This window comes from Salvia hispanica, chromosome 1 (assembly GCF_029641045.1).
Source record: "Salvia hispanica isolate PSC_SH4W2 chromosome 1, Shi_PSC_v1, whole genome shotgun sequence".
Classification (NCBI taxonomy): domain Eukaryota; kingdom Viridiplantae; phylum Streptophyta; class Magnoliopsida; order Lamiales; family Lamiaceae; genus Salvia; species Salvia hispanica.
Window position 1 is genome coordinate 44,761,347 of NC_142692.1, and position 18,447 is coordinate 44,779,793.

The following is an 18,447-nucleotide window of genomic DNA, read 5'->3' on the forward strand; positions in this document are numbered from 1 at the left end:
AGTCGATTCTATGCAATGCTTTGCAAAAGAAAAAGAAGAATTTCACAACCCGGATAGGCTTAGACTACCTATCGTGAAAGGTTGCAATGTCAGTCCGATTATTTCTAAGCCTTACTGAAATAAGATGACGTTGGTATGGTATAGCACTGAATGGATCTAACAGCAAGACGTGTCTTTATGCTATCTACTGAAAGACTAGGTCTTGATAAATAACTATTTCTTAATCTACATATGTTAGAATTGAGCATACGGTATTGATTATGCACTACTTTGACTTATCAAATGGTGCGGGTTTTTCGCAACCCAATAATCCTGATATATTGGGTAGTGGTGATTAATATCTAGCGTTGCTAGGATTGGTATTATGTTGAATCGCGTGCGAGGTGAGTCTCGTTTGATAATGTCCTCAAGAGGAGCTCGAACAAGGTTTTATTATTCGGAAAATTGGCCAGTTGGAATTTAATTATTCCATGAATAATAAATAAGTGTTTCTTGCTGAGTCCACTCTTGGAATTAATAAGATGTTAATTAATTAAGTCCATAGCAGGCATTAATTAATTAATGGACATTTATATCTTAAGCGCAGGAAATAAATAATAAACAAAATGGAAACCCGGATTACTTGTAATTTCGGATTTGGATGGGGAGTGCAATATTACTTCTATAGTGGCTGCTCGTAATATTCCAATTAAAAGCTTATACTAAATTGGGGTTCAATTTAATTAGTAAAAAGCTAATTGGAGGAGCTCATATCCAAAACCTTCCATAGATCCCTAACTGGGCCCAATATGAACTTAATATAAATAGGAGAATAAAGGAGACAGATTTATGTTTTTAGAATGAAAAACACGCCTACTCCTAAAAAGGAGAAGGAGACTTTTTTTTTATTATTCTTTTCTCCTTCGTGAGTTTTTCAGCTCCTCCTCCGTGAAAAAGTTATGTCTTCTTTATTCGAGTCCTAATATTTTAATAAGATCAGCCCACGCTGATATCGAGATACAGTTCGGGAACCAGTCAGAAGATCTGTGGTCTAGTATTGAAGATCATCGTGGAGAAGGCGCAAGCAATCGTCGATTCTTTGGAGAATCAAATCGGTAACTCTAAACCATAGTATTCATGTTTAGAATTTACTTTCTTTAAGCATGAGTTATTTGCGTTCTAGCATGCAATTATCTGTTTAACATGTGAATTGATTAATCGCATAATCGGTCAAATAGATTCGTATCTGATCTATTTGTTTTGTACAAGTCTTCCGCTATGCAAGGGGCACCAAACCCCAGCACTCACAACAATGACCTCACAGTTGGCGTACCTGGAGAAGAAGATTGGATTGAAGTGAGGAAGATGTGTAGTTTTCTCCAATCTTTTTATGATATGACTTGTCTCTTATGCCACATCACATTCATTTTTTATGGAGATGCGTGACTTATTCATTATCATAAAATGGTTGAAGAATGATGAAGATGCTAAGGTTAGATTCATGGCCAAGAAGATGATGGAAAAGCTTGGTAAGTATTGGTTAGAGGAATATGAGTTTAATCCAAACATAAACAAAATTTTATACATTGCTACAATGTTGGATCCTAGATAAAAGATGAAGCATGTGCAACATTGTTTGAAGACGGTGTATAGTGATGCACGGGCAAATGAGTTGGCAGAGGAGTTGAGAAAGCTTTGACTTATTTGAGTTGTACAAGAGAGAATTCACTCCAATGGCTGACCAAGCACAACCACGAACAGCTTCAGGTAGCCAAATGTCGAATAGATCGACTGATCTACGATTTCTTGGTAAAGTTCTTGTAACATTCCCTGTGTTACTAGTGAGGATGATGACGATGAAGATGGTAGCTCAGAGCTCACTCGTTACTTCGCAGAGAGGCAATACAAGGCCATTGAACATGGGCATTTTGACATTCTTATGTGGTGAAAGACTACAGTATTTCCTTTCCTTTTCTATCAGATATGGCTAAAGATATCCTTGCTATTCATATATCAAGCGTTGCTTCTGAGTCGGCATTCAACTTTGGGGGGGGGGGAGGGGGGAAAGTGCTGTCGTTATTTAGAAACTCTCTGGCAACGGAAATGGTTGAAGCTTTGATATGCCCCGAGGATTGGTTGAGATCTAGTTCTAGATCTGCCAATCTCATGGAGGAAGAAGGAGAACCAATACCATTTTTTTAAAAGCAATACTATGAAAGTAAGTAATTCATTGCTATTTACTTATATATTTAACTCATTTTCTTTAATTTACTGTATTATTTTTTACAGCGGTGGAGGCACTCCGTAAGGATGGCAAAGTGATAATGATCAAAGTTAAATTTATCGTGCATTTGTTTTAGAATTTGAAAATATTGAACTTGGAGTGTTTTTTTTTTTTTAAACTTTGAATGGTTGTTGAATTAAGTAGGTTGTAAATTTTGATGGATAGATATTGTTGTTTTGGAATCTTTGAAATTGGAGTTGTTTACTGAATATTTCAACTTTTGGATTGAACAGGTTGTAAGCTTTGTATTTGAATATTTCAACTTTTGGATTAAGCATATTATAAGTAGGTTGTATATTTGATTGAGCTTTGAGACTTGAAGTTGTTTACTTCTATAAATATTTCAATTTTTGGATTGAGCAGGTTGTAAACTTTTTTATTTTGTTGGATTAAGCATGTTATAAATAGGTTGTTTTTATTTTTTTAATTTCTAATACAAAGTACATACATATTCTTAATATAAGTATAAATACAAAATATGCAATGTAGCGCAAGTGATGGCTAGGGTGGGCATATTTCCTACGACACCTATGAACCGCATAAATTTTTATTTTTTTGGAATTTCGGTTACGGTTCGGTTAACTAGGACCGAACCGAACCGAGGCCAATTCGGTTTCGGTTTCGGTTCTGGTGCTTCAATTTTGGTTCCTTTTGATATCGGTTAACCGGGTATTTGGTTCGGTTAGTATTATAATATTTGAATGTTTTTACTTTTGAGTTTCTGTTGATTATCAGATTTCTCCCTTGCTGCTAACAGTTCTTAAACTAAGCATAAGTTTATCAAGTTCAGCCAAGGGAAGAAGGCAAGAAAGACAGCTTATGATGCTTTACACGGATTAACCGAGCACTATATATATATTAATAGATGACCACTGTGTTTATGCTTTGTCTATTGTGTAGAAATGCCTCGAGGAGCTACTGTCGGACGCTCAAAGTCACTCTCCTATGATCCTCCGCCACACGTATTATGTAGAAATAGATGTTGGATGATGGAATCTCACCAGATAATGTGGAAGGAGAATCCACAAAAAATAATATAGAAGATGATGATAGATCAAGTTACTCTGTGAATTAGTCGCACGACATAAAGTCAAACGACAAATTGAAAAAGTGCAGGCCGATTCAGATAGGAAAATTTCAATGGTGCATGAGGAAGTGGAGAAGAGGGAACAACTGATGCAAGTTGATTCATATAGGAAAATTGCAATGGCACGGGAGGAAGCGGCTAAGAGGGAGCAACAAATGGAAGAGCGAATGATGTGTCTTTTTAATGAAAAATTCGGACAAATGAAAAATGTGTGGTTTAGTTTAATTTTGTAAGGCACAGGTTTTAATGCGCAATTGGTAAAGCAAGAGATAGTGGGGGAAGCAATTGGTAAAGCAAAGAGAGAACAAGGGAAATGACGGCGGAAGTTGTGTTAGTGTGTTAGTTAGAACATTAATAAGAGCATCTCCGGTGGCGGACTTCCCACAAAAACTTCCTGCCACGTCATCACTAGGACTTCCCATCCCACTGCCACCTCACTAGGACTTCCCCTGCACTAGGACTTCCCACTAGGACTTCCCGCAATAAAATTAAATTCACAATTATAAAATTTACGGAATTAAAATTTCGACACGAATACGAACGGGGAAATACGAATATTCATTAAAAAAATACATTATTCGAAAAAAAAACTACATAGTCAATAAAAAAATTAACCACATCAACGTCCATCCCTCCGCCTCCAAACCTCTTCGATGATATCCTCCTGAAGTCGAATATGGGCATCTCTTTGCCGCATGTCGGCAAATGCGCGCAACCGCTCAACCTCTCCATGAGGTACCCCCATGTTCACATTCGCGCTGGCCACGCCGTGGCTTGGACCGGCACCCGTATCATCTTCGTTGGTCCACTGAGTCATTTCGTCACCTTCACTTTCGACAATCATGTTGTGCAAAATGATACATGCGCACATGATGTCGCCGATGTTGGGAATATACCACATCCGTGAAGGACCCTTCACCATCGCCCATTGACTCTGGAGCACACCAAATGCCCGCTCAACATCCTTGCGCGCTGCCTCCTGACGGCTCGCAAAGTAGGACTTCTTTTGTCCGATCGCATGCTTGATCGTCTTCACAAAGACGGGCCAGTTTGGGCATATCCCATCCGCCAAATAGTATCCCATATTGTGTTGGTTGCCGTTGGCGATGAAACTGATGGCGGGACCAACGCCATTGCACTGATCGTTGAATAGAGGCGACGACTGGAGGACGTTGATGTCGTTGTTCGACCCGGCGACTCCAAAATAAGCATGTCATATCCACAACCGGTAGTCAGCTACAGCTTCAAGGATCATCGTGGGATGCTTGGCTTTGAAGGCGGAAGTGTGCATCCCATTCCAGGCGGCGGGGCAGTTCTTCCACTCCCAATGCATACAATCTATGCTGCCCAACATCTCAGGGAACCGTGCACTGACCCGTGCATAATTATCAGCTGCTGGCGTTCTTCGGGGCTCGGACTCCGAAGATAGAGATCCCCGAATATCTCTCTAACTCCCGCGCAAAAATTTTGCAGACTCTCGACGGCTGACGACTCGCCAATGTGGAGGTACTCGTCGAACATGTCGGCCGGGCCTCCGTACGCCAGTTGCCTGATTGCGGCAGTGCACTTCTGTAAGGGCGTGTGTCCGGGTTTGCCGGCCGCATCGTCCCTGATCCTGAAATACTCGTATCTTCTCTCTAAAGCACCCACGATATGCATAAACAGCGGACGATGCATCCTAAAACGTCGCCGGAATAAGGCATCCCCAAAACGCGGTTGCGGAGCGAAGTAGTCCTGATACAACCGAATATGTGCAGCAATGTGGTCCCAGGGTCCATGATGTCGCCGATAGATCGGCCGAGGTACCGTCGCCTGCTGACGCCGCTGCTGCCTCTGCCGTAGCAATCGATCAACCGCCCCTTCCACAGCGACATCCAATTCATTCTCACTATCACTATCACTATCACTAGCGCCCCCGCCACTACCACCCGCACGACTACTAGCCATTCTAGATAAACTTGAAAATAGAGTTTAGAGAGAAAAACTTGTCAACACAAGTGGTGTGAATGAAATGAAGTTCAACGAGCCGTATTTATAGAGTTTAAAAAAAATTAAATTTTAAGTCGGACGTCCGCCCGCCCGTCGCGTGGATATCCGACGTCCTCACGGGATGTCCGACATTTTCCTTCACAATGGCAGACGTCCGGTCGACTTCCGCGACGTCCTACCGGGACGTCCGCCGGTGGAGATGCTCTAAAATAAACTAATGAAATAAGATGCTAAGTGAAACAAAATTGAGACCGATCAAAATGACAAAAGTGGCTATTAAATTTAGAATAAAGAGAAATATTTATTTATACGATAATCCTATTCATATATTGAGAATTTTGTGAGGTTCCCAAATATTGTGATATTCATCGTAGTGTTCTTAAATTAGTGAGCATGTTATATTGATTAGTGTGTAGCTCTTCACGCTTTGGGATATCAAAAGTTGTCCGTTAGTACATTTTTGTTCTGATCTCTCTTGATTCCATAATTGAATTTACACTGGGTGTTAAAATACAGGGATACAACCTATGCTTCACATGATTTGGCGTTACTAGATTTTTTCAATTAAGAGGAGGATGGTATTAAGTAGTAACTCGGTTTTATCAAAAGGATAATGAGCTTCAATAAGAAGATCATCACTCAATCAACATTTTCACTATAAAAAAGGAATTGGTAGAAACTCCAATTCGACAAAGGAGATGATATGCGTTTGAGTAACAAATTGAATTATACTAAGTTACTTGTACAAGTTTTTTCATAAGATGATGATTATGGCTAAAGTCAGATGCTCAAAAAAAGGCATCCTATTTCATTAAAAAGTGTAAGCAAGTTCACCGTACTGATCCAGGCACATTATAGAATGGCAATTAAACAAACAGAAATTGAACAATTGGATTCTAAGCTATCATCAGATTCATCGAAATGACTATAAATCTTAGATATATCACATATTTGTTCATCGCGTAAGGCATTAAGGACCATGAGAGATAAATCACACTATCCATGTCCACCTTTGATCATAACTACAGTTCTGTAATCTATCGAATGCCGAAAAATACAAACATAACTACAACTTATATGAAGATGATGCACCAGAATGGAGTGCTCGTCGATATAATTGACACCTTCTGGCTTACCTACGCAGTCGTGACTGCCAAATATCAGTAGAAGGTTGCAGTGTGTCGATATTCCACAAATTGATGTAGTGGCATCGGCAACAGATCACCCGAGAATCATGTATCCCGTATAACTTTACTTAAGGTCATGCATGACATGTATTAATTTGGACACCATCACAATTGATCACCAGCCTGCTTTATCTGAAGAGCAGCTCTCACAATGTTGCCCCTCGTAATAATCCCAACCTATCACAAGGAAAACACAAAGTTGTATGACGAATTTCTAAATAAATATGTACTGAAATGAAGGAAGTGGAGACAGTCATTATACCAGCCTTCCTTCACCATCAACAACCGGTAGCCGCCGGAATTTTGTTACAAGCAATATCCTACAACAACATCAATATAATATCAACACAAAAACAATCAAGAACATATTGCCTCTTTCACCTAGGTCCCCTCTGCCAAAAAAAAACTAACAGATATCATTATGAATACACATTAAAAGGAAAAGGAAATCGCAAAATACCTCACAACATCCTCAAGATTGGTATTTTCACGGACGACAAGGGGAGCAGGAGTCATAACGTCACTGATAACCTTCCCATTAGTTTTACTGAGTAACTTCTGAATTTCATTGAATGTCTGCCATGAGATAAACATAAACTATCAGAACTGATTGACAAAATACTACCCTGATAACTTAATCTTGTTCATTGTAACAAGAACAAAGAGAGATCAATAACTAAGACAGATTTTCATAAACTATGCAAAAAGAAGTAAAAACTACGATTCTCACTTTTCCCAAAATGATTGCAGGCCATACACAGAACCACTATACATGGTAGTGAGATGTTTACAGAATCATACTAGAACTCGAAAGTCAAACAATCTTTGCTGGAAATCTAGAAGAAACAAATTCATACTAGTTGCCAGACTTGTTATATAAGGAAAAGTTATAGTACATACTTTCCAGGAGCTATCAACATCTGGGAATATAGGTATTTCCTGTTGTCCACCACCTGCATTTGACAAAGAAATAAAACATAAGAAAATAGCATCATGTAAAGTAGCCTCTACCAAGGAGAATCCAAGCCCAGGTCACTCCCACAGAAATTTGAGGTAGGATATGACTATTTGATGGAAGCAAAGTAATGACCAAGGAAAAAAGAAAACATCTATCTCAGACAAAAGGATTATAATCATCTGACATGAGCAATAAAACACATCATAATGGAGAAATCTATGTGTGCTACACCTACCAACCAAATCATGCATGTTTGCAATTCTAACTGCTTAAAGCCTAAAAACCACAAATAATTCAACAAAAACGTCCTCCAAGGGATTCTAAATAGAATAGCTAGAACTTAATGGCATAACGAATTCATCTAATAACCAATAATACCACCAGCTATTGTCATCTCTAACAAAGCATTCTGGAATTCTAGATTTGTATGGAAAACAAAGGTAACACACACTGGAATCCACCTAAAGTATACTCCATCCGTCCCTGTAAAGTATGAACTTTCTAATTTTGGAAATACAACTACGCTACTAAAATGTGGAGCCCACTTACCACTAATATTACCTCCACTATCATTTCTCATCCTCTCTCTTACTTTACCAATTGTATTAAAACCCGTGTCCAACCAAAAATTTATACTTTTCCGTTCCGGAGGGAGTACCTGAGATGGAGTCCAATGCCAATAGATCATAGTCAGAAACAACACCAACCTGCATCAAACAACTACATGTCTCAAAATTTAAATGAAAACTATCATGATATAGAACCGAAGGTTACAGGGATAGAAGATAATTCATATATGCTGCATGATACATGAACAATAGCCTCTCTTGGTTCAAATCTGACTTGTGCAAATATTCCCTGAGGTAATCACCAACCAAAACATTTCAATTGAACTTTAGAAGCCACTTGTCTGAGTAAGAGTAACCCAATAATATTCTTAGCAGAATTTACATCATTGCTATGGAAATCTAGCACTTCCTTTTTCTCTCAAGAACCTTTACCACAAACGATTATGTGCAACATATCAACAATCCGTCAGCATAGTCATCACAATATGCAAACCAATGTGGCTCCCTCTCATTTTAATTAAATATCTTGGCAAAATGCAACTATAGAGTTTCACTTCTGATATGAGCTAACCAACAACAGCAGTTTCATATCAGTGGTTGGTGGGGCTAATTATACTTTTGGAAGCACACAATATAATGTTATGGGGAGCTAAAACCCTCTTATTCTCAAGAACTGGTAAAGTGAGACATATCCAACAGTCCATCAGAATAATCATCAAGATTATAGAATTTGAGGGACAGAGTCAAGTCAACAATAATGCATATTAAAATTTCTAAATGTGGTTTACTGGTTAAGCAAAAGCCATACCATCTATATAACCCCTCAAAACACGCAGATGTTCTTTCAAGCAAAACATAAAATATAGCAGATATAGCTAACTTTACCAACTTCCAGTCATCATCAATCACAGGAAATCCAGTGATTCGTTTCTCAACAAGGATATCCAGAGCTGTAATTTAAGAGAACACATTTCAGCAAAAAGACTAAACCAAAGCAAGACACATTTTTAACAAAGATGCATGAGAAATACCTTCATCAATAGTAGTTGTAGGTTTTACCGCATGCAAATGCTCTTTCCCCGTCATAAAATCACCAACAGTATAGATCCCTTCTCGTGTCTGTAAGTGACAAGAGGATACCAAGTGCATAAAGATAAACACTGCATAACGCTTTAAAACTACAAGATTTACCAGTTGTTCCTTCCTAAATTACGAATTCAACCAACCTAATCATCCAATCAATAGATCAGAGGAATATGTAAAGTATTGGTAAGGCCAGATCCTAAAATATTTGAATTGAAAGCAGAGCGTTGAGCGTCATTGAAATCCTCCAACCAGAGTGAAACATGTAAGCATATCTTCGTATGACTTTCTATTCGATAGAAGCTCACTAGCAGTCGTTCAATTTGTTTACATATCTTCGTAAGACTCATACAATTACAAACGTGTAGCCAAGGCAGAGGTGAAAATGACTACTTACGGGAACGGAACTGGTGGAACCGTTGGAGGCGAATGAAAAGGCATCCAGCCGGCGAGACTTTGAAAACTGAGTCCGCCTGACGGAACTACTTGCAGAGGCGGCGGGCGCGCGGAAGAAGGAGCTGCTGCAGGGTAGACTGCGGCCATGGACGGTTGAGACTGCCTCCGGACGCGGAACGATGGCGTGGAGACCGGCGGCGAGAGAAATCGAGTCCATGAGCGCGCAGATATTGGAAAAAATCAAGGGATTTAGGTGGGATGGGGAAAGAGAGAGTGAGATATTTCACATTCCTTGTGTGATAGGTGGGTGACTGTTATTTAACGGTTGAATTTCCGCCTTTGCGTGCTCGTTCCATTTCTACTAGCGCCAAATCAGGTCGGTGTAAATTGGGGAAATTTCTTTCATCACGTTTTACTGTTTCATTTTCCTCTTTTTCTTTACAAATAAAAGGGTTTCATACTGTTCGCTATAAAATTTTCAGGCCTCAAGTATCGTCGTTCACATAAAAATATTCATCGGTGCCGAAAATCGGAACCCAAAGATTGACTTAAAAAATCACGTACATTATTTTATAATAAAATATGATTAAAATATCATTTTACGTTCATTCTTGTAATATTAATTGAGGTATTTTGAATTTTTTTCCGGACGAAAATGCCCTTAGGGCCTTTAAAGGGCAATTTGGACAATTCGTTCACCACTCATCTTGCATCAAAGACCTAGAGTCCAACAATTTTTTTTACTACTCCCTCCGTCCCACAAAGATTGTCCCATTTTTCCATTTTCGTCTGTCCCATAAAGTTTGTCTAATTTCACTTTTACCATTTTTGGCAGTGGACCTCGTATTCCACTAACTCATTCCTACTCACATTTTATTATAAAACTAATACGTTAAAAGTAGGACCCACATCCCACCAACTTTTTCAACTCACTTTTCATTACATTTCTTCCAACTCACTTTTCATTACATTTCTTAAAATTCGTGCCGGGTCAAAGTGGGACTATCTTTGTGGGACGGAGGGAGTACTATTTAATTCAATTACCATCCAAATTGAATTTAAATATAATTAAAATTTACCGTGAAAAATATGTGTTAATTTTTCATTTATTTAATGATAGTGAATTGGAACTTGATACTTTATTATATTTTTTCAATCTAAACTGCATTTAAGAACATACTATAGGAGATTTGTCAATTATATTTAGTTTATTTGTTTTGAAATTAGAAGTATTATTTATATGAATTTCAAAATAGAGATCAATTAACATCTAAATTGAATTTAAATATAAAAATTTGCCATTAAAAATTGTTGGACTCTATGTCTCTGACGCAAAATGAGTGGCGAAAGAATTGTCCAAATTCATTGAAGGTCATAAGGGCATTTTTGTCCGGAAAAAATTCAAAATACCTCAAGTGATATTAACTCATAGTTGATAGACCTAAAATGATATTTTCAAAATTCACGAACCTAAAATGATATTTTTGGCAAAGTTTGTGGACCTAAAAAAAAGTTCCCTCTTAAAATAAAACTAGTGAAATAGAGTCCATTACCAAAAAAAAGAACAAATGAGACAGTTATTCAGGAACAAAGATGATAACAAACTAGGACAATTATATTTTGCTCCAAGATACTCCCTTCGTCTCAAAGTAGTTGAGGCATCCTTTTTAGGAACGAAAATTAAGAAATTGATGTGTTAAAAGAGATCATAGATAAGAAAATAAAGTAAGAAAGAAAACGAAGTAAGCAAGTAAGTTAAAGATGGAGGGTCCCCTCCTCAAAAAAAAAGAACTATCTTGAGACAACTCGTAAAAAAAATACGACTTAATTACGGAGGAAGTATAAAGATTATATGGAGGTAGAGAAGCAGACAGAAAATTATAGCTTCCATATTTGAAGCAACAAGCACCATCCTATATCTTGTAGAGTACAATGTCAAGTTAAAAAGAAAAGAAAAAAACAAATATAACTCTACAAGAAAGTCAATCCAGCCATATTAATATTCATATTCGCAAGAGGCAAATTTGTTTGCCTACTATTCTTCTTCTGGAACAACGTACCTACGTATCAACCCTGGATGCTGCTCTCTGTCTTCCGGAATACCACGCCCGTGTTGCCTCATCATAACTACATTCTCCCTCTCTCCATAATTATGGAGCCTCCGCCCAATCAAGTATCGATCATCTCGTATCGAGTTGTGGAGATTCGTGAACCACACGTGGAATCGCTTGGCACAGAAATACAGCACGCTGAAGATCAGACATCCCAGCCACGCAAATCGGTACACAGCTGAGTTTACGACCAGCGGGTACCCGAATATGGGAAACACCCCTCTCGACAGAACATACGGTACACATAACGCGGTAAGCAGCTTCATAATGATCGGGAACACAATCTCCCGGAGAACCCGGAAGGCTTGCAGACGTGAGAAACCATCTTCTCTCACCCTTTCAAATTTTAAACGCCAGCTCTCGTCCACCAGTGGCATCATGTGATCTAGCATAACCTATTGGAACCAATAAAAGTTCCAGAAAAAAAAAATGAGGTTTCTCTGATTCCACAAAGAGCAATATATAATATACCAATGGAAATAGAGATGCTCACCATTCTAGTCCAGATCTTCAAAAATATTAGCCCCATTGCCCAATCTTGATACAAAAGGAAAACCGGACTTTCATCCACTGGAACCCGCATTGGCACAATCACGAGGAGTTCAAACAGCAGCCCGATTAACACTGGAATCACGAATATCTGCAATTGCAAGAGAGTGAACTGTTAGCCGACAATGGATTTTAAATGTATTTTATTCTTTTGCACAATTGACAAGATTCTTACCCATATTGACAACAGCACAGAACTCTTGAAAATAATGCCACACCATTTCCATATCTGGTTAAGCAATACTCTAGTTCTCTTTGTTCTAATGAGATCAACACAGTACCTTGCTCCAGCCAAACCAGTCCAAATGACATAGCTTCCAATGACGAAAGCGTATAAATCTGGAGAAGAAATCAACGTGTAAAATTTTCAGCATCACTTTCATTCTGGAGTAAATATAATTCAGTCTCCATCAGATTTTATCACCACTTTCTTACCATTGCACCTAATGCCATGACTCAATGGGAGAAGCGGAAGGGCATCAAAGAGTGTTCTCCCGAGGGATATTGGTACAATTATCAACGCGGAGTTGAATATAAGCAGTGTCATCCAAGCAACCATCAACAATAGCACAATCCGAAGTACAAAAGCCCACCTTCTGAAGGAACAGCCACATAATATAAGGTGAGGAGTACTACAGATACACACACCACAAAGAAATACCAAGACCCAGCTACCAAATGATTCATCGTGAAGCTATCATTATCCAGAAGCAACAACTTAAGACGCGGAAAATGATTACTTTTAACAACATAACAGACAAGTAATATTGAAAATATTGAAGTTGCAAACCAATAATAACAAAGTCAACTAATCAACTAAAAGATAACACAAACCAAAGCCAAGCTGAACAAGAAACAAAGATCACACCAACCAGTGACTCCAAGGCTGTACACCCATGGATTGACATGATCTATGGCTTAGTGCTATGATTCTCTGTATTTCCGGATAAAGAAGAGAACAAAACTAGTCTGAAGATTCAAAGGAGAACCTAATCAAACTCCTAAACTGCCTAGTGCCACTCAACTTACGCTACTACGCCACATCATCTTAAGATACATACACAAAACAAAGGAGTGACCGAGCAACTATAGAGCTATATGTGCACTACTTAAGACAAGGCAAAAGATCTTTCACTCAGTATATGTCCCCTGAATCTCAGGACCTACTGGTTTTATCCTTTGACTGGTGAAATAGACCCTGAGTACTGTTAGAACTTACTCTGTATCAGTTAGTTCATCATCAAGCTCCTCAGTCGATTCGACAGTTGCAGCCAAACGTCTGGGTCTGTTCACATCTTCAAGGGCTACCACTCGTTCCTGACCAACTGCGGGTCCATGTCCTCTCTCATGTCTGCCCATATCAGCATTTCCATTTTCATGTCCACCATTATCATCTGGCTTTGGGAGTAGAAAATCTGTCAAGCCAAGAGCCCAGCCAACAGCAGTGAACCAATACCGGAGAAGGGATTTGAGAGTATGTCGTAGTTTGAAATGCTCAATAGCAAAAGGAATGCATATTTGAAATAAGAGCATGTCAGCTGGAATTTCAGTAAATGGATCGGAGACACTGCAAAAGAAAGTATGCATCCATAAATTAGAGCAGATAGAGTAAATTAACAGAAAGACCCAAACCAACTTCAGAAGATTGTAAAAAAAAGTCAAAGGCAGTCTTACGAGATATCCAGAGGGAAAATGGAAGGAACCATCTTCATTGCTAGTTTAACAGGCAAAAATACCAACATGACTATCAAACTCCCGTATACAGCAACGGACAACAAAACTCTACGAGCATGCTTGTGCACAGGATCATCAATGAGATCACGAAATGGATTGTAATTAGGATCAGCAGGATCACGGAGAAAGTAAAGAACCCCATTGCGCAGGACCTACAACATATGGACATTTAGAAGTTATAAAAAAAAAAGCTAGTGCTGAAAAAAAATTATTATAAGTTTGGCACAATTCATACCCCTCGAAGAAGGCTGACAAAGATACTTATTTGCAGCATGTACACAATTCCCACAACCCAATGAACCAAGGAGCTTGCTAATGGCGAAACTGAGAAGAACTCAACTCTCTGAGAAATTGACTTCCCAAACATCCTTATAGTACAAACATCCAGCCACCAACCACACATCAGAGGGAAAACACCCAGCTCAATCACCAGAAGGAACGCAACTTTAATCATTGTCATAAGATGCCGCATTGCAGCCACAAACTGCCTGAAGAGGGACGGAATAGTTTCTGCAATGGAAGCAATACCATAGAACCTCCCCATTGTCAAAGGTTCTCCTCTTGAATACCTGATTAAGGTAACAATCCCAAGATAGAAGATGACAAAAGAAAATATGAACATGTAGCCAACAGCAAGAGTAGTAACATCAGAGAGACGTGACGCCCCAACTGACTGTGCTTTCAAGATGTCTGTTGCCACCGTAGAGCTTATATTGCTTGCGATAGTTTGTCCTGTTGCATTTGCTTGCAGTACATCTGCAACCTGACCAAGCATCCTTTGGTCTTGATTATCAGATGTTAGATTTACAACAGCAGTCAGAGCAGTTTTCAGAGTGATATTGGCCAAAGAAAGTGCTGATTCAGTCAGTGGAACAACTGTGGACAACACTGGATTGGTAGCAGATGACAAAATCCAAGATAGGTAAGATATTATAAACCGCCCCAATGAGAATGGCACAAAGATTACAACTCCAAGGAATATCATATTACTCGCAAGAACCTGCAAGAAACAAAGGTACAAACATTAACTTTCTCAATGACAATGCATATTAATCCAAAGTATCACATGGATGAATTTCGCACAGGTCAGAAGGTTAATTTTTTGGATAACTCATTCGAACGTGAAGACAGTGCTGATAACTCATTAAAGGATTTCATGCAGGAAAAGCATGATTTTCTCAACCATGCCTCACATAAGAAAACAAAAAAGGTCACAGCGCATCTCATAAATAATAAGAGCATCCAGTAAGGAATTTTGTGGTTGAAATGATGACAGTGTGATTACTAACTAAATGAAAGCAAAATATGGAAACAAATTTTATTCTCAAAATACTAAACATAGTTGTTAAATTTGAAAAAAAATTCTCATGCAAATATATCCAAACACAGTTGTTGTTTCTTGTTATAATTGACGGCATAGTGCATTATTACAATAGGAAAAAAAGGCGACAAATGATTTAGCATGTTAAAACAAGTAAAAAGCTAAGCATAGCTAACTAAGCGAACCAAAAGCCTTAGCAGAATTAGCAAGAAAATAACAGTATGTACTACTCCATGTAGAATGGAGAGCATGCACCACAAATAGAATTCCAGTTTGGCACCAACAATTGATAAGAAGGGACCTTCAGGGCCATTTAGCAATTAGGACCTCAAAAAATCAAATGAAAATAAAATTCAGAAGACTTACTGTAAATGCATTTTCAACCAGATGAAACACAGGCCCCTGCATGCCAACCAGCTCATCAAAAGGTACATCTTCTGCCCCATCAGCATCATCCAAACCATCAAACATCTGTTCAACCTGAGCCTCAAGCCGAGCTGCCTGCATCTCCAACCTAGCTGCAACATTTTCTGCATTTCGTCGAATCATCTGACCAGCACCAGCAATTCCTTGGGCTCCACCAGCATCTTCACCATTCCCCTCAACAGGAATATTTCTATTGACTTGAGCTGGATTCCTTCTTGCAGCACGAGCTCCATTTCTGTCTCCTTCATCTTCTCTGTCAGCATCTTGTCCACCAAGCTCTCGTAAATGTCTAAAGTAATCTCTCAAGGAAGTCGCCCCGAGAAAAATGAAAACAATGCTAGCAGACAGCAGAAATCCATGCAAGCAGTCAGTGAGAATGACTGTTGTAGATAAGTGGCTCAAGAATAATCTCTGGGCTTCTCCAAAACTTCTAACAAATGCCAGCCTCCAAATCCAAAATGTGATGAATGGAATGATGAGAAGCCAAACAGAAAGCACAAAACTGAGACGTAGAAAGAATTGCAGAACATGGCAAGCCTTCATAGCTATCCCAACAATAAATTCTTGAAATGGAAGTCTTGTGGGAGCATTTTCAGCATAAACTGGAGAAAATGAAAATGGATGTTTGCAGACCTGCAATGCAGAAAAGATCAGTTAAGGTCTGTCATTGTTTTAGGAGTTCCCTTGACTATAACAATTCGATATGCCTGAAACAATACAATTCGATAAGCCTGAAACAATACAAAACAGTCGAAAACAACAATCTCCATATATTATACTTTGAGAGCAAGAAGCTGTTGAGATTCATGCATGTTGTTGGGACAGAATTTCACAAACTCCTCTAAAACTTCGAGAAGATGAAGGAAAAACATGCATACGTGACAATGCCCGCTTCTATAAGTTAGCCTGGACAACCAAAGTTCCATATATTCATTTTCACACTAGTTCTTACAACTTACAATATCACGTTCTAAAACCGTCTAGCACTTCCAAGGAAACAGCTGACAATCATGAATCACCCAAAAACAAGAAACAAGTAGAATAGAAACATGATTTAGAGGGATGAAGAAAGAGTAAATAACTTCAACATATTAATTCAGCTAAGGCTTCATAATATCCGCCTCTGCATGAACCAACCAAACAGAACCCGCTTAAGTCAAAATTCCGATACTATTCCACCAAAATAGCTCATTATTTCCACGAACAAACCAATAGAACAATTCAAGGCGATAATTGCACGATAACAAAATCTCGTCCAGAAAGAAAAGAACAACACATCAATCATAGTTCAAACCTCGCATTGGCGAGCCTGGCTGTGATTCAGCCACTGAAGAAGGCAATCCTGGTGAACGAACTTGATGCTGCCGCTGCACGCGCAGGGGTACCGCAACGGATTATCCGCGTCGCCAGGATTCCTGCAGATCCGGCAAACATCCCCCTCCTCGTCGTCATCCAACAAATTAAACCTGGTCTTAGCATTATCCCCTCCGCCGCCGCCGCTACTGTTCTCTCCCGGCGAAGAACCGATCGAAGACGCTGAGGATTCCAAAGGCAAGAGCCTCTCAGCCTCCGCCGCCGTCTCCGGCCCGATCTCCATCGAGTCGGTGGATGAACCGGTGGATCGTCTCTCTCTCTCTCTTAGGGTTGGTGGGGATTTGTGGATTTTGGGGAGCTGTGTGGGAATAAATGTTTCCGAGAGGGCTGTTTGTGAATTTTGTGAAAATTGGGGAAACGGAAGTGTTGAACGTTGTGCGCGTCAGACTACTGATTTTTTTAAATGGTCATTTTTCAGCTTGAGATGACCGATTTGCCCATGTGTCCAGTGTTGTACTTACAGCAAGGCGAGGGGTAGATGTGGAATTTACAGACTGAAGGCGGCGGTGTATTGCCGCAGTAGATTTGGCCAGGTCAACTGCGTTTGAGGATGGATAAGGCGTGAGACAGAGTTGGTATGGTTAATTGGGTTTTTTTAATGCCCCACTAGATTGAAATTACTTGATTTTAATTTAATTGGTAAATTACATAAATCAATTCCATACCTGATTATAAAATGCATTACAATTTATAACAATCCACTGCTCCAAATATTTACAATAATTACATAATTATTGTTTTCCAAATTTTGTCATGGGCTGGACTACAATCCATAAACAATATGTACCGGCCTATTAATTAGTCCCAGGCCCACTACATTAAATGCTCAAACACAATTTCGATAATGAAGATAAAATTATCCAATATCATACAATTTCGATAATGAAGATAAAATTATTTCTATCCTACTTTGGTGAAATCCATTTTTTTTCTTCTTCTTTTTATTTATGAAAAAATTTGCCGTGATTTAAGCTCCTCTCACTTCCGAATTACTACTATTTTATAAAATTTTAATTGGCATAAATTATACTCTGATTTTTCATACACTGTATTACTCCTATTTTGCATCTTAAAACCATCTATTATAAATTTCTTGTGATATATAAAATCAATGAAGTACCGCTGCGCATATACATCATATATCTTGATTGAAATCAATGAAGCATTTTTATTCTTCTTTTTTCCTCTTTCCCTACACAAATTATTAGAGAGATAGAATCAAAAGTTGAACCACTGATTAAAAGAAAGCAGCACTAAAGCAAAATAAGATAAAATTAATATGAAAAGAGTCTATTTGCAGGGTCCACTTGATTCCATCCTATGAAAAAAGTGGAAATCCCAGCTGAATTACCAAACCATAGTAGGCCGAATGTAACTTTATAATAATTAAATAAAAGGAA

At 38.7% G+C, this 18,447-nt stretch overlaps 2 protein-coding genes across 6 annotated transcripts; both read right to left on the reverse strand.

Moving 5' to 3' along the window:
- Positions 1 to 6,251: 6,251 nt before the first annotated feature.
- Positions 6,252 to 9,917, reverse strand: LOC125223828 (CBS domain-containing protein CBSX1, chloroplastic-like). Of its 5 annotated transcripts, none has more exons than XM_089062672.1 (9): positions 9,534 to 9,917; positions 9,085 to 9,172; positions 8,939 to 9,003; positions 8,259 to 8,342; positions 8,046 to 8,142; positions 7,427 to 7,479; positions 6,987 to 7,102; positions 6,789 to 6,846; positions 6,252 to 6,703 (listed from the first exon to the last, which is right to left on the reverse strand). In XM_089062672.1, the coding sequence occupies exons 1-9, from the start codon at positions 9,747 to 9,749 to the stop codon at positions 6,632 to 6,634; spliced, it is 849 nt and encodes a 282-aa protein (XP_088918798.1). In that variant the 5' UTR covers positions 9,750 to 9,917; the 3' UTR covers positions 6,252 to 6,631. The 5 variants fall into 5 exon arrangements, with proteins under 5 accessions (XP_088918798.1, XP_088918774.1, XP_088918832.1 ...); XM_089062648.1 differs by having other exon boundaries at positions 8,034 to 8,142; positions 9,534 to 9,916; XM_089062706.1 differs by lacking the exon at positions 8,259 to 8,342 and having other exon boundaries at positions 9,534 to 9,910.
- A 1,480-nt stretch (positions 9,918 to 11,397) lies between these two features.
- On the reverse strand, positions 11,398 to 17,415 carry LOC125222498 (putative E3 ubiquitin ligase SUD1). The gene is made up of 9 exons (XM_048125151.2): positions 16,968 to 17,415; positions 15,614 to 16,306; positions 14,162 to 14,926; positions 13,867 to 14,078; positions 13,412 to 13,759; positions 12,628 to 12,788; positions 12,368 to 12,531; positions 12,137 to 12,283; positions 11,398 to 12,038 (listed from the first exon to the last, which is right to left on the reverse strand). Exons 1-9 carry the CDS (start codon positions 17,268 to 17,270, stop codon positions 11,568 to 11,570), a joined length of 3,264 nt encoding a protein of 1,087 aa, XP_047981108.1. The 5' UTR covers positions 17,271 to 17,415; the 3' UTR covers positions 11,398 to 11,567.
- Between the last annotated feature and the right edge of the window lie 1,032 nt (positions 17,416 to 18,447).

Coding starts and splice junctions, on each gene's coding strand:
- LOC125223828 (XM_089062648.1), bottom strand. CDS start 9,749: ATGGACTCGATTTCTCTCGCCGCCGGTCTCCACGCCATCGTTCCGCGT. Junction 7,103..7,426: donor ATGTTGATAGCTCCTGGAAA/GTATGTACTATA, acceptor ATCTCATGGCAG/ACATTCAATGAAATTCAGAA. Junction 6,847..6,986: donor AATCTTGAGGATGTTGTGAG/GTATTTTGCGAT, acceptor ATGTTGTTGTAG/GATATTGCTTGTAACAAAAT.
- LOC125222498 (XM_048125151.2), bottom strand. CDS start 17,270: ATGGAGATCGGGCCGGAGACGGCGGCGGAGGCTGAGAGGCTCTTGCCT. Junction 13,760..13,866: donor ATTTTCCCTCTGGATATCTC/GTAAGACTGCCT, acceptor TTTCTTTTGCAG/TGTCTCCGATCCATTTACTG. Junction 12,284..12,367: donor CTGTGCTGTTGTCAATATGG/GTAAGAATCTTG, acceptor TTGCAATTGCAG/ATATTCGTGATTCCAGTGTT.